The sequence below is a fragment of the Myotis nattereri genome (assembly GCF_964212035.1).
Source record: "Myotis nattereri genome assembly, chromosome: 9".
Classification (NCBI taxonomy): domain Eukaryota; kingdom Metazoa; phylum Chordata; class Mammalia; order Chiroptera; family Vespertilionidae; genus Myotis; species Myotis nattereri.
The window spans coordinates 18,080,553-18,094,181 of record NC_138084.1 but is presented as its reverse complement, the minus strand read 5'-3'; the positions used below and the strand labels follow the sequence as shown (position 1 = coordinate 18,094,181).

Sequence of the window (13,629 nt, the reverse complement as noted above, 5' to 3'; positions counted from 1 at the left end):
CATTGATTTATTAACCATAGCAGTATTCATTGCTGATTTTATCTCAATGTTAGTGTTACTAAGTCAATAATCTGGTGACCACATGGTCCAATTCTCTTTACTATAAATTCTGACCTCAAAATTGTATCATTAATACTCACCACCTTTTCTTAAAATGTGTGCTATATCTTCTGCCCTAATCTTGTCAATTTGTTTCAAATTCTCTCCTCCTTATTATTTTATATATTTAAGTTATTGTGTCACCTTTCAATTAAAAATACCTTTGTAATGGGTCTTTAAAACGAATTTATTTCTATGGTGCAATTTTAAGATTTAGAATTAGCTTATAGTGACGCCATTGAAAAATAAGGGTTCATGCCTCCAATTATAGTATGTAAATACTTCCTTACTTACAAACAAATAAACACTATTTAAAAATAATGTTTTAAAAGCTGTTCTAATTTTTACTCTTAAAGTAATTGCTTGTTCATATGAATGGACATAAATAAGACCATTATTTAAATCTTGTGCATGGAAATAAACACCTGAATTGTTCTCCCCTCCCATTCCCCAGAAACTACCGCCTGTATTTCTGACTTCTCAGCTATGGAGTATGAGATCTCTAGTTTCTATTCTTGAGGTAGTCATCCAGTTTAGGTGGGAGCTCCTATCTTTATATCCTTCAACAGTTTGTTATCTAAAATGGAGAGAAATAACTTTTTCCCTTAAATAAATCAGATAGTTACGAGTTTCAAATTCAAAACTGGATGAAGAATTTTGAAAAAAATAAATAAATAAAACATTGGGTAAGCAAATATGGTATTAAATTTAGTTTGAAGCACATGCAAGAGTAATAATACCTTAGAGAGGTAAAAATTTAAGTAAATACTCGTTGTATCTATTGAACACCTAAGTGCTACTTAGCAAACCAGAACTTGAACCCAGAGTTTTCTGAGTCTAGATCCTGAGTTCTTATATAAAAATGTAGTAAAAGCAACAGAGTAAATTTATGTTAACAATACCACTTTTTCTCCTAATTATTTCCTTTTTTCTAATTATTTTATGTAAAGCCAGATAACATCTAAAGTTATTGTCCTTGAACCATTTCAGGCATTCTAATTTTGATATGCAGATGACAAAATGAGGTAATAAATTAATCCAGGAGGACCTTGAAACCTTTTTTTTTTTTTTTTTGAGGAAGATGATTACAGCTAAGCCAGATAGAACACCAAATCAGGTATTACATGAATATGGCATGAAGACCAAGAACTTCCCGGTGGATAAATGTGAAAGATCCAATATGCAAATCCACGTGCCCAGTTTCACCTTCAGAGTAACCGCTGGTGACATAACCTGCACAGGTGAAGGTACAAGTAAGAAGCTGGCAAAATGTAGGGCTGCAGGGGCTGCCCTAAACATTTTGAAAGCCAATGCAAGTATTCCCTTTGCCGTGTCTGACCCCATAATGACTGACCCTTCCAAACAGTCAATGAATCAGCTTAATCCTATTGGTTGATTATAGGAATTGGCTATTCATCATGGCTAGTCATCATTATTAAATATACCCTTTCCTAGGAGGGAGGACTTGCTCATAAGAAAGAATATATGACAGTTTGCAAGCAAGAGTCATTTATGGAAACTGGGAAGGGGACATCAAAAAAAACAAGCCAAGAAAAATGCTGCTGAAACTTTTCTTAACAAATTTCTGTAATATTTATCCAGAAAATTACATTTCTTTAGCAAATGCAGCAAGACATTCTTTAGGATGTACTTGGCATTCTTTAAAGAATTCTCAGGGTGAAAAGATCGACCTACTAAAAAGAAGCCTCCTCAGTAGTCCAAATATTGATTACAACCAATTGCTTAGTGAAATCACCAAGGAACAAGGTTTCACTATAACGTATTTGGATACAGAAGAACTGAGTGCCAACGGACAGTATCAGTGTCTCACTGAACTCTCCCCCAGTCCCATCGTAGTCTGCCACGGCTCTGGGATCTCCTGTGGGTATGCACAGTGATGCCGCCCACAATGCTTTGCAGTATTTAAAGATAATAGCAGAAAGAAAGTGAACTTGGAGCAACTTGTTGAAAGTAAACTTGTCAACTTCAGCAGCACATACAAAGTTCCTCTGTCACCCCTTCTCAAGTAAAGGGTGGACTGTAATGTTTGAGTTTGTGTGTCATTTCTAAATCTCATAGATTCCATCAGCACTCTAGAGTCAATTATTGCCTAGTTGTTATTAAACTCTTTTTAATGGCTTCAACTTTGTATTGGTATATTATACTTATAAACTTTGTACCATAGGCAGGGTATAGCACCCATTAGACAATGCCACGTACATAGAAGGAAGAAACTGCATGCTTTTTGATGATGATGATGATGATGATGATGATGATGATGATGAAATGATGAAATAAAACTGCTAATAGCAGTCTTTCTTCCTGGTGCTTAGCCTCGTCTTTGTGCAAGACTTTGCAAAGGGAATTCTAAGGAAGCCCCTTGGAATGACAGTGTTGAGGATGCACTAAGAGGCTTTGACTAAATGACTTAAATATCAGGGAACATGATTGGTCTGCTGTGTACTAATATTTGAATCCATGTAATAAAGAGATGTTGTTATAATGGGTTCTACTTATTAAAGTGTTATTGACTTGGAAAAAAATGAGCAAGTTAGTCTTGATGATTTATACGATATGTTTCAGTTAAGATTTCACATAACCCTTGGACTCCAAAATTGTTAAAAATAAAGATTTGAAAAACCTTGAGCATGAGGAAATGAAATGAAATTGCTTGGGTTTATATTCTAGCTTTGTTATGAATAATCATATGGCCTCAGTATATTTTTCAACTACACTATCGATAGGTCTAATAATTCTTATATTAGCTTTCAATTTGAGCATTCCTGTGTGCCCAACACTCTTCTAAACATGTTATAGGCATAAACATTTTTAATCCTCATAATAGCACTAAGAAGTAAATATTAATTGTAAACCCATTTCACAGAAGAGGAAAGTGAGTTATAGAGATCTTAATTAGGCCAACACCATTGACCTAAGACATAATGGTATCAAGATCTAAAACCACATAAATCTCACTTAGCAATACACTTAGCAAAATGTTATGTACTTTGCACAGTTCCTGATGCATAGCCTATACTGAATGAATAGGTGATACTATTGGTATTTAAAACAGAGGGTCTCACTGACCCCAATATGTCAAATTTTAATCTGTGCTAAAGTAAACTATATACATCCTTAATTTGCAGGATCCTAAATTCCTGAAATACAGAGAGGCTCTCTTACATTCTGCTTTGAAATAGTAAGAAGCACTTTCACAAATTTAATTTTGAATTCTAGCTACCTCTTCCTTATCTGTGTGATTTTTGGCAAGGACTATTTTTCCTCAGACCATCATATCGCTGTTGGGAGTATATTTATCTCCCAACACTATTGTGAGAATTAGCTAGATAAAGTGTATGTCACCCAGTTCATGGGAGGGGCTCAATAAACATTTCAATTATTTTGCCTTTGTTCTATCACTTGTCAACTACAGGTTATCATTCACTTAACCAATAATCAGTAGGCTACCATTCATTTAGTCAATAACCAGTAAATGTGTGTTGAATTATTAAAATAAATAACTTCAATGACATAAAAGAGTATATAAGTAAAATATTCAATAATTGAAATTATCATCACCATTATTACAGACAACAAGAGCAAGTAAATAGAGATAAGGTAAATAGAGATTCAAGTTTTGAAATGCTTCTATTTGATTTTATAGTGGCCTTGCCTGGGGTCTTTGGTTAAATTAATTCTTGGGCCAACTTTTTTGGGGAAGAGAAGGGAATAGTGATCATGGTAGTGGTTATGGCAGGAAGCTTATTTGTCCTTTCATTTGGGTTTTCTCACTTTCTTGATAACCTGTGATCCACTTTTATTCTTAATCAATGCTTTGTCATTTTTTACCAAAAGTTTTGATAATGATTTCTTCTTATTTGAAATTGGCTATCCAGCTAAGCATCAATTACCTGTCACTGTCTCCCTGTCCCTTTACAACATCCTGTCACACCCTCAATAGGGAACTTCTTGAATTTATTGCTTTTATAATCTCAAATCATATTAGTCTATAAAATTCAGAAAAGATCCCTATATTTACCTTTAACTGCAACCAAACTTCTATCTACACAATAAAGACAAAATATATTCCACTGGTATCACACATTCAGGCAGGATCATGGAAAAGAAGGAGAAATAATTCACCACCAGTGCTCTTCTATTTCAGCTGTCATTTTATCTCTATTCCTTCCTCTCAGCGTTGTCTCTCTTTCCTCATTAAAATTCTGGTCATTCAACTGCTGCTCAGAATCTATCATTTCAGCTTCTTGAATTCACAGTTCCCTCAGCATAGTTCATTAGCCATTCATAGAAAAAAAACTATATTATTTCAGAGACAATTGACACTGGTTACTCAACCAATATTCACATGAACAATGAGAGGTCAGGTGTTCAGAGAAACAATTTTAAGGCAAGGAATACTTTTAATATCCAAACAAGTCAAATCACAATCTATATTTCTAGCACTATATTATGCTTAGAGATGTCCAGGCTCACATGATTAAATACTTAATAGAAAATACATTCTAAAACTGAATTTCTTTGAGCATTGACTATTCCTTGCAAGCTGTTTTTTATTTACCTAAGCTCACCAGGTGGATTTCCATTAGATCCAAGTTATCAGACCTGCTGCTAGAAAAGAATCTGGATTATAAATAGTATGCAAGTGCAATTTTCTCTGTAGAATTACATTATCTCTCTCCCTCCCCCCCCCCCTTTTTTTCTCCCTGTCTCTAAGCGTGTGTGTGTGTGTGTGTGTGTGTGTGTGTTTAGGCTTTACTAAGGAAGACACTATTAAATGTTTCTATATAATTTCTTGAATGCTCAAATATTTACTAGAAAATATTTTATAACTGGACTACCAGGTTCAAGGAATGTGAAAGCATATTAAGGTAAATGGTGTATGAGAAGGGTCATGTAATTAACACAGAATGGGAATGTCATGATCCATATGATCCATCGTAAGTTTATCTAGTCTACTTCTCTCTAACATCAGAACACACACACAGTGATTTGCATTTCAGATGAATCATTGAAGACAAGAGTTATTAAAAAAAAAGAAGTAAGCTAAAATGGAAATGAAAGAATAATGAAGGCTGGAAAATAGGATTAGAAGAAGCTACACGGAAAAAAAAACAGAAGGATTTATGTGGTTCAAAAGTACTTTAAGTCTAATTAAAACTGGGAAAATGAAGCAAAAGTTTTAAATTTTCTGGGATAGCTTCTGGTATGTGTCCAAGGCTTTTTTTTGTTATCATATTGTGTCTCACAAAAATAGTATGAAGTTATGTATTCCTATTGGAAATATGGGAAAGAAAAATCTAAGATCAGAAAAATAAACAAATGTCTTGAGATTGTTCTGCTTAGAAGTACCAGAGGGAAGATTTTAAACCAGTTCAGGTGTCTCCCAAACGTCTTATTTTAAACATATTTGTAAATGACCTAAAACAGGAAATATTAAGAAGTTGATGTAGTGATCATAAACTGCACTTATTTTAGCTTCAAGGTAGGTGGTAAAATATAATGATTAAAAGTATGACACCTGGAGGTGGACTGCCTGAAGCCAAAAGATAGCTCCACCACTTTCTTAACAGTTTTATTGAGATATTTTTGACATACAAAAATTGCATATATTTATGGTGACAGAAGAAGGTTTGACTTTGGGTGGTGGGCACACAGTGCAATATACAGATGTATCATAGAACTGTACTTGAAACCTATATAATTTTGTTAACCAATGTCACTGCAATAAATTTAATTTTTAATTGCATATATTTAATGTGTACAGCTCAATGTTTTGACATATGTATAATGTGAAATAATCACAATTAAACTACTTCAATATCTATTGTCTCTACATAGTTGTGTGTGTGTTGAAAAGAGTTAAGTTCTATCCTCTTTGCAATTTCAGATATACAATGTGGTATTGCTAACTATAGTCACCGTGCTATATAGTAGGACTCTAGAATTTACGCTTCCCACGTAGCTGAAAGCCTGTACCCTTTTACCGACATCTCTCCATTTCCCACAGCCCCTAGGCCCTGGTAACCACCGTTTAACTCTCTGCTTCTACATCATTTTCACATACCAGTGAGGTCATACCGTAGTTCCCATTCTGTGTCTTGCTTATTTCACTTAACCTAATGGCCCCGAGCTCCAACGTGATGTTGTCAATAGAGAATTTTCCTCTTTTTTGAATCTGTGTATGTATCACATTTTCTATGTCCATTCATTAGTCAAGGACAATGAGATTGCAGCCATACCTTGCCTGCTGTGAATAATACTGCAATAAACTCAGGAGTGCAGATAGCCCTTCAAGATCAGAATTTCATATCCTTGGGATACATGCCCAACAGAAGGACTAATGGACCATACAGTAGTTCCATGTTTTATTTTATGAGGAAACGCCATACTCTTTTTCCATAATGATTGTGCTAATTTACATTTCTTCCAGAAGTGTACAAGGGTTCCCTTCACTCCAACACTTATCTTTTTTTAAATTCTTTATTGTTTAAAGTATTACATATAGTATTACATATGTCTCCTTTCCCCCCTTCCCATTGACCTCTTCCCAGCCACCCCCACCCCCAGCACATGCCCTCACCCCTCTAGTGTCTGTGTCCATTAGTTATACTTACATGCGTGCATACAAATCCTTTGGTTGATCTCTTCCACCCCTGCCACCCTCCACTGCCTTCCCTGTAAAGTTTGATGGTCTACCTTGAGTCTTTTTAATAACAGCCACCAGTACTCTGGCAGGTGTGAGGTGCTATTTTTCATCTAGCTTTATTGAGATATAATTAATATATAAGTTGAGGGTATACAACCTGATATATTTATATATTGCAAAATGATTGCCACCATAACATTAGCTACCACCTCTATCATGTCACATAATTATCATTTTCTTCTTGTGGTGAAACATTTAAGATCTACTCTCTTAGCAGTTTTCGAGTATATAACAGTATTAATGGTATTTCAAATATATTAATACACTATAGTCACCATGCTGTATATTAGATCTCCAGAGCTTATTTGTCTTGTAACTGGAAGTTTGTATCCTTTGAACACAACCTCCCCTCTTTTCCCCAGCCCCCAGCAAATGGTAACTACCATTCTCTGTTTTTATGAGTTTGGCTATTTTATATTTCACATATAAGTGATATTATTCAGTGTTTGTTTTTCTCTGACTTATTTCACTTATCATAACCCCTGCAAGGTCTATTCATGATGTCACAAGAGGCAGGATTTCCTTCTTTTTCATGGCTGAATAGCATTCCATTGTTATATGTACTTTTTTTTCCTTATCTTTTGACAGAGACTTAGGTTGTTGCCATACCTTGGCTATTTTGAGTGATGTTGCAATGAACATGGAACTGCAAGACTCTCTTTGAGATCTTGTTTTTAGTTCCTTTGGATAAATACCCAGAGGTGGAATTGCTGAATCATAGGGTAGTTCTATTTCTAATTTTTTTAGGGACCTCCATGCTGTTTTCCAGAGTGGCTGCACCAATTTACATCCTCATTAACAATGCACAGGGGTTCCCTTTTCTCCACAGCTTCACCAACACTTATCTCTTCTCTTTTTGATGGTAGTCATTTAACAGGTGTGAGATGCCATCTCATTACAGTTTTGATTTGCATTTCCCTAATGAATAATTATTTTGAGCGCCTTTTCATGTACCTGTTGGCCATTTGAAAGTCTTTGGAAAATTGTTATTTGTTTTTTTTTTTGTTATATTTTGGATAAAACCCCTTGTCAGATAGATGGTTTCCAAATATCTTCTCCCATTTGATAGGTTGACTTTTTGTTTTGTTGGTTGTCTCTTTTGCTATGCTTTCAATTAGAGTTATAGGCCTAACTGCAAGAATTGATTGGGTTTTAAAATTAATAAATAAAAATAGCTTTAATCTTTTTCAACAAATCAAAAATGAGTCTGGAAACTAAAGCTCATTGTTAGTTCTCTGGTGTGGTTCTGCTTGTGGAGGGAGACTAGGGGAAAGGCGTTCCCCAAGGTCATTAGTAGTTTGCTTCACTTTCTTTATATAGACTTTATAAAAGTAGAGAAAAGACCATTTGTTGCCAAAGATACTGTGAAATGGCATATTTCAGTCGGTGAGAGACAAAACCTGAGTAACAAAGACTTGATTTCTATCAGCCTTTGACTTTTGAGGTCAGGAATTCTCTGGTAGTAATTATTCACAAAGCAATTCCTAAGGCTTCATTCTTGCTTTATTTTGGACAGCTGCACCAAAATTACCTCAGAAGAGATAGGAAAATAAAGCAAGACTCAACCTCTGGACAATATTGGTGAGATTTTCTTTCTTCTAAAACTAATCTAAAAAGTTTGTGGTGCCCTAACCGGTTTGGCTCAGTGGATAGAGCGTCGGCCTGTGGACTGAAGGGTCCCAGGTTCGATTCCGGTCAAGGGCATATACCTTGGTTGCAAGCACATCCCCAGGAGTGGGTGTGCAGGAGGCAGCTGGTCGATGTCTCTATATTTCTAACTTTCTATCCCTCTCCCTTCCTCTCTGTAAAAAATTAATAAAATATATTTTTTTAAAAAGTTTGTGAAAAGAGGGAATTCAATCAAATTGCTATATTTTGAAAACCTGTAATATAATTGCAAGAACCTTATCCTCAGAAATAAGAGGATAATAAAGTTATTGAGATAATGATAAGATAATAAAGTGAATCTAGACATGTCTATGAGATAGGACAGCATGGCTGTGAATAAGCAAAGGCCAATAATTTCAAAGGAACGTGAGGCATCATGTTTGAAATGCTCAGAAAGTGAAGGGAAGCATTCTTCTAGATGAGTCTTGATTTGAAGAGAAGGAAGACTTCTTCTAAGACCTTACGGTATGGACAGTGGGGGCACAGTTCCCAAGCTGTGTTTACACGCCCAACTTCTTCTAGATGAGAACCAAGCAACATAATTCACAGTTGTCAAAAACTGCAAACTGAGCTCTCTTAAATCAAAAGATTTTCTCAGTAGAAAATATTCTTCTTTTTTAAAATTCAGAAAGAAAATCCAAAGAAGGATGAGCATATAAAAGCAGGGGGAAGTGTTTGAGTCTGAATTTGAATTTCTGTTACTATTACTATTATCACTATCACTATCACTATCACTATCACTATTACTATTACTATTACTATCACTATCACTATTACTATAACAAGAGAAGGCACATCTGTAATGACTGCTCTACCTACTCTTATATACAGACCTGAGGAAAGCCAGCCTGTAGTTTCCCCAAAGCTGGACATGCCAAGCACAATATTGCTGCAAAGGGGCAGCTGAGGGCACTGAACTTGACAGATCTTGGGATGACATGGCCTCAGATGGACAACATTTCTAATGACTACCTAGGACACTCTGTAATCCAATCTAACCGATAACTAAAGGAGTCACTTCTGTGGCTTTGTTCGATGAATATCTTGCAAGCCCCATTGAGTCCAAACTGGTGCACATACCCCATTCCACACTTACATTCTAGTGACCTCACTAGAGTACCTGAAATTCCACCACTGAAGATTTATCTATTTAAAGTAAATATTGTCTTCATCCTAAACCCCTTTAAAGTATCTTTGAGCAAAGATCTATTCCCGAAATGCTTAATTCATGTTTATCATTATAATGCAGAATTAATAATTATCTACAAGTATAAAATTATAGTGGGAGACCTAATATAAACTAGCATAAAATTGAAAGTTTAAAAAGGATGCATGAAGAGATGCAGACAACAGTGTGGTGGTAACCAGAGGGAAGGGTGGGGGCGTTGGTAAAGGGTAAAGGGAGTCAAATACTTGGTGACGGAAGAACATTGACTTTGGATGGTGGGCACACAACGCAATGTACAGATCATGTATATAGAAATGTACTTGAAATCTATTATTAACCAATGTTACCCCAATAAACTTAATTTTTTTTAAAGGTGATCTTTAAAAAAAAAAGATACATGAAAGAATGCTGAGGTTAAGGGCAAAGTCTTTCCTTTATTTCTTTGCCTTTTTGTGTGTGTTATTGTTGTTTTTTTCCAGTTAACAGACAAATGTTTAAAATACCAAGTTTCAGTAATTCCTGTGGAATCCTCCAACACTGGGTTTGAAGACAGATATTACCTGAGACTTCACTTCCCTTCCTTTCAAGTCAAACAGGTCCTGATCTGTCTCCAGAGAGTTTTTCTGTGGTTTTATCTCCTCTTCTCTCTGCCTCCTTATCAGGGTGTTAGGGCTATTTCAGGCTGACAGAATATATTTAACTTTATGGTAGGAATGTAGATGATAGTGAAGGGAAAACCTTTCCATTTCACGGATGGGCTAACAGAAGCCCCATGAAGCTAAGGGATTTCTCTGGAATTACAGCACCATTATCTCAGAATCAGGTTTGTATCATGTTGGCCCTCTTTCTACGGCACCACACCACTCTTCACTATAAGAACTTGATGGCAAAGAGGGGACAGTAAATTCATAGACACAAAGATCAGTGTTTCATAAGAAGAACAGCCTGTAGAAGTCACCCTTTCTCCATTACTTGAAACCCTCATGGCTGTATTCAGGGGGGGGGGGGAAATGTGGGCATATGTTTTTGTTTCTGTGTCAACTTTTCCAGATATGTAATTATTACCATACCTCCAAACACAAAAGTTGTTTAAAAATTAAGCTGACTGCCTTCTACAGCATAAGAAGTACATTTTTAGAAACAGATCAAAATAACCTTAATAAAAGGTGAGGGAAGAAAGACTCTTGAACAGATGTGTGACTTAGAGGCTTTGCACTATCTCCCTGGAGTTTGTTTTCTCATCTGAAGTGAAGGAATGGACTATCACGCTCAGGTAGGATGCTCACACTCCAGTTTCTTCCTGTAGGCCTGACAAGCAGCAGTAATAGCCATTCTTCTATTTTCAATGACTGTGATTATTTGTTTGTTTGAGTTAAAAATACTAACTCTGTTGGTCTCTGTTATGTTTTTCTTTCAGATAACTGAATTGTCTCTTGGGATCTGGGTCTGCTAGACTAATTCAATGGGAAAAAGAAACAATGTAACTGAATTTGTTTTCTGGGGCCTTTCTCAAAACCTAGCGGTTGAAGAAGTTTGTTTCGTGGTGTTTTCTTTCTTCTACGCAGTCATTCTCCTGGGAAACCTCCTCATCATGCTGACAGTTTACAAGGGCAACCTTTTCAAGTTTCCTATGTATTTCTTTCTCGGCTGCCTGTCTTTTGTGGACATTTGTTACTCTTCGGTCACCGCTCCTAAGATGATTGTGGACCTGTTAGCCAAGCGCAAAACTATCTCCTATGAAGGGTGCATGCTGCAAGTCTTCGGGGTACATTTCTTTGGTTGCACGGAGATCTTCATCCTCACGGTAATGGCCTATGATCGCTATGTGGCTATCTGTAAACCCCTACACTACATGACTATCATGGGCCCGGGCAGATGCAATAAAATGCTGCTGGGGACCTGGGTAGGTGGGTTCCTACACTCCATTATCCAAGTGGCCCTGATAGTCCAACTACCCTTTTGTGGACCCAATGAGATCGATCACTACTTTTGTGATGTCCACCCGATGCTGAAACTTGCCTGCACAGATACATATGTCGTTGGTGTTGTTGTGACAGCCAACAGTGGTACCATTACTCTGGGGAGCTTTGTTATCTTGCTAATCTCCTATACTGTCATCCTGGTGTCCCTGAGAAAACAGTCAACAGATGGCAGGCGCAAAGCTCTCTCCACCTGTGGCTCCCACATTGCCGTGGTCATCATCTTTTTTGGTCCCTGTACTTTCATGTATATGCGCCCTGATACTACCTTTTCAGAAGATAAGATGGTGGCTGTATTTTACACCATTATCACCCCCATGTTAAATCCCCTGATTTATACGATGAGAAATGCAGAAGTAAAGAATGCAATGAAGAAACTATGGGGCAGAAAGGTTTTCCGGGAAGCTAATGATAAATAGCTGGAAGTAACAACTTAAGCTGGATAATCTTAAACTTCATCATCTGTACAATGAAGACAATAATAATCTTATGGGGTTTGGGGGAGAAAAAATGAGAGAATACCACATTCTACAAAAGTAAGGTATTGTGTATCATCATTATTATTATATTTGTCCTAATATTTCATAATCAGACAATTTTCTAAAATATTTAGACCAGGGAAATCTTATTTAAACTCAGAAGCTCACCATGATTATACTTAGCACCGTTATTTTCTCCCCATTTTTACCTTTGTGACACTTTCTTTAAAGAATGAGAGTTTATTGTGAAATTCTTAAGGGTGTTTTCTAGTGTTTAGAACTGTGATTGGTGCATACAAAGCACTCACTGTGTATATGTTGTATGAATGAAATGATATGTGAAAAATGATAGAGATCTAAACTAAAGCATATTTATGTAAGTCCTCCCAAACAGAGTGAAAATTAAACCTAATAATGTTAGAATGGAGGGGATTTGTCTGCAGAATGTAAAAGAGATAAAACAGGGGCTTAAAAATAAAATACTTGGGCCCTGGTCAGGTAGCTCAGTTGGTTAGAGGGTGGTCCCATATGCCAAAGTTGCAGTTCAGTCCTGGTCAGGGCACATATAGGAAGCAGCCAATGAATGCATTAATAAGTGGAGCAACAAATCAGTGTTTCTCCCCCCCGCCCCCCACCCCACCTTATGTCTCACTCCCTCCCTCCCCCTTCCTCTCTGTCTCTAAAAAAAAATCAATTTCAGCCTCTGGTCTTGGGGAAAAGCTTTTCCTTTCTCTAGGACTCATTTTCTTTACTCAAACAATACAAAAATTGAAAAAAATTACCTCTAAGATCCCCCTTTTAATGATAACATCCCACTAGTATGTTTCTTCTCACTCTAATCTTCACCTATATTCTGTCGCCTACTGTCCCTATTAATGTAAAGTGACTAACAGAAAATAAATAAACTGAATAAAAATTATCCATTTGTTAGACTAGGTGACTATCACTCAACTGACAGGATAAACACAAATTGCTGAAATTCAAATTTGGGAACTGTATTTTCTCCAATGTTTGGACCAAATGGCTCTACTAAAACCTGATTTCCAGCTATGGATTCCAGAAAGACTCATTCTGGACAGACAAACATGTCTTTCTTATGTGAACTGATACTTGCCCTAGTGCTACATTTCTCCTTCACACAATCTGAACTTTATTTTTCTATAGCAAATGAACAGGACATTAATTACCTCTGCAATTGTTTCATTGTGTTTTCCACAAATCTGATTATTTAAGTTACTGACTATACCTGGGTACATGTTTATGCTTGTGGAGTGTGTGTGTCTGTGTCTATGTGTGTGCATGTGTGAACTTCATATAAAAGACTGTGAATAGTGCTTTAAAAAATTATCTCTGATGTCGATGCATTCATAAAATTAAAGATAAAAAATTATATATCAAAAGGCATTCAATCCCAATCAGAGGAGCCCAGAGTCTCCTGTTGGTTCCTTGGAATAAGTAGACCAAGAATGGTGAGAACTCAGACTCCGCACAGTTTCAGTGGGGTTGAGT

The 13,629-nt window shown here is 36.4% G+C and overlaps 2 protein-coding genes and 1 pseudogene across 3 annotated transcripts in view; 2 read left to right on the top strand and 1 right to left on the bottom strand.

The window, feature by feature from the left end:
• LOC308524758 (olfactory receptor 4A5-like) overlaps positions 1 to 13,629 on the bottom strand; it is a gene marked incomplete at both ends in the record, with an annotated part of 363,276 nt that overhangs the window by 262,630 nt on the left and 87,017 nt on the right. The gene's annotated exons all lie outside the window — the stretch shown is intronic.
• On the top strand, positions 1,181 to 2,049 carry LOC308525244 (interferon-inducible double-stranded RNA-dependent protein kinase activator A-like; annotated as a pseudogene). The gene has a single exon. The product of its transcript is annotated as an interferon-inducible double-stranded RNA-dependent protein kinase activator A-like (transcript).
• LOC308525220 (olfactory receptor 4S2) lies at positions 11,125 to 12,060 on the top strand (the record flags this gene model as incomplete). Its single annotated transcript, XM_081100009.1, has 1 exon — positions 11,125 to 12,060. The coding sequence occupies one exon, from the start codon at positions 11,125 to 11,127 to the stop codon at positions 12,058 to 12,060; it is 936 nt and encodes a 311-aa protein (XP_080956135.1).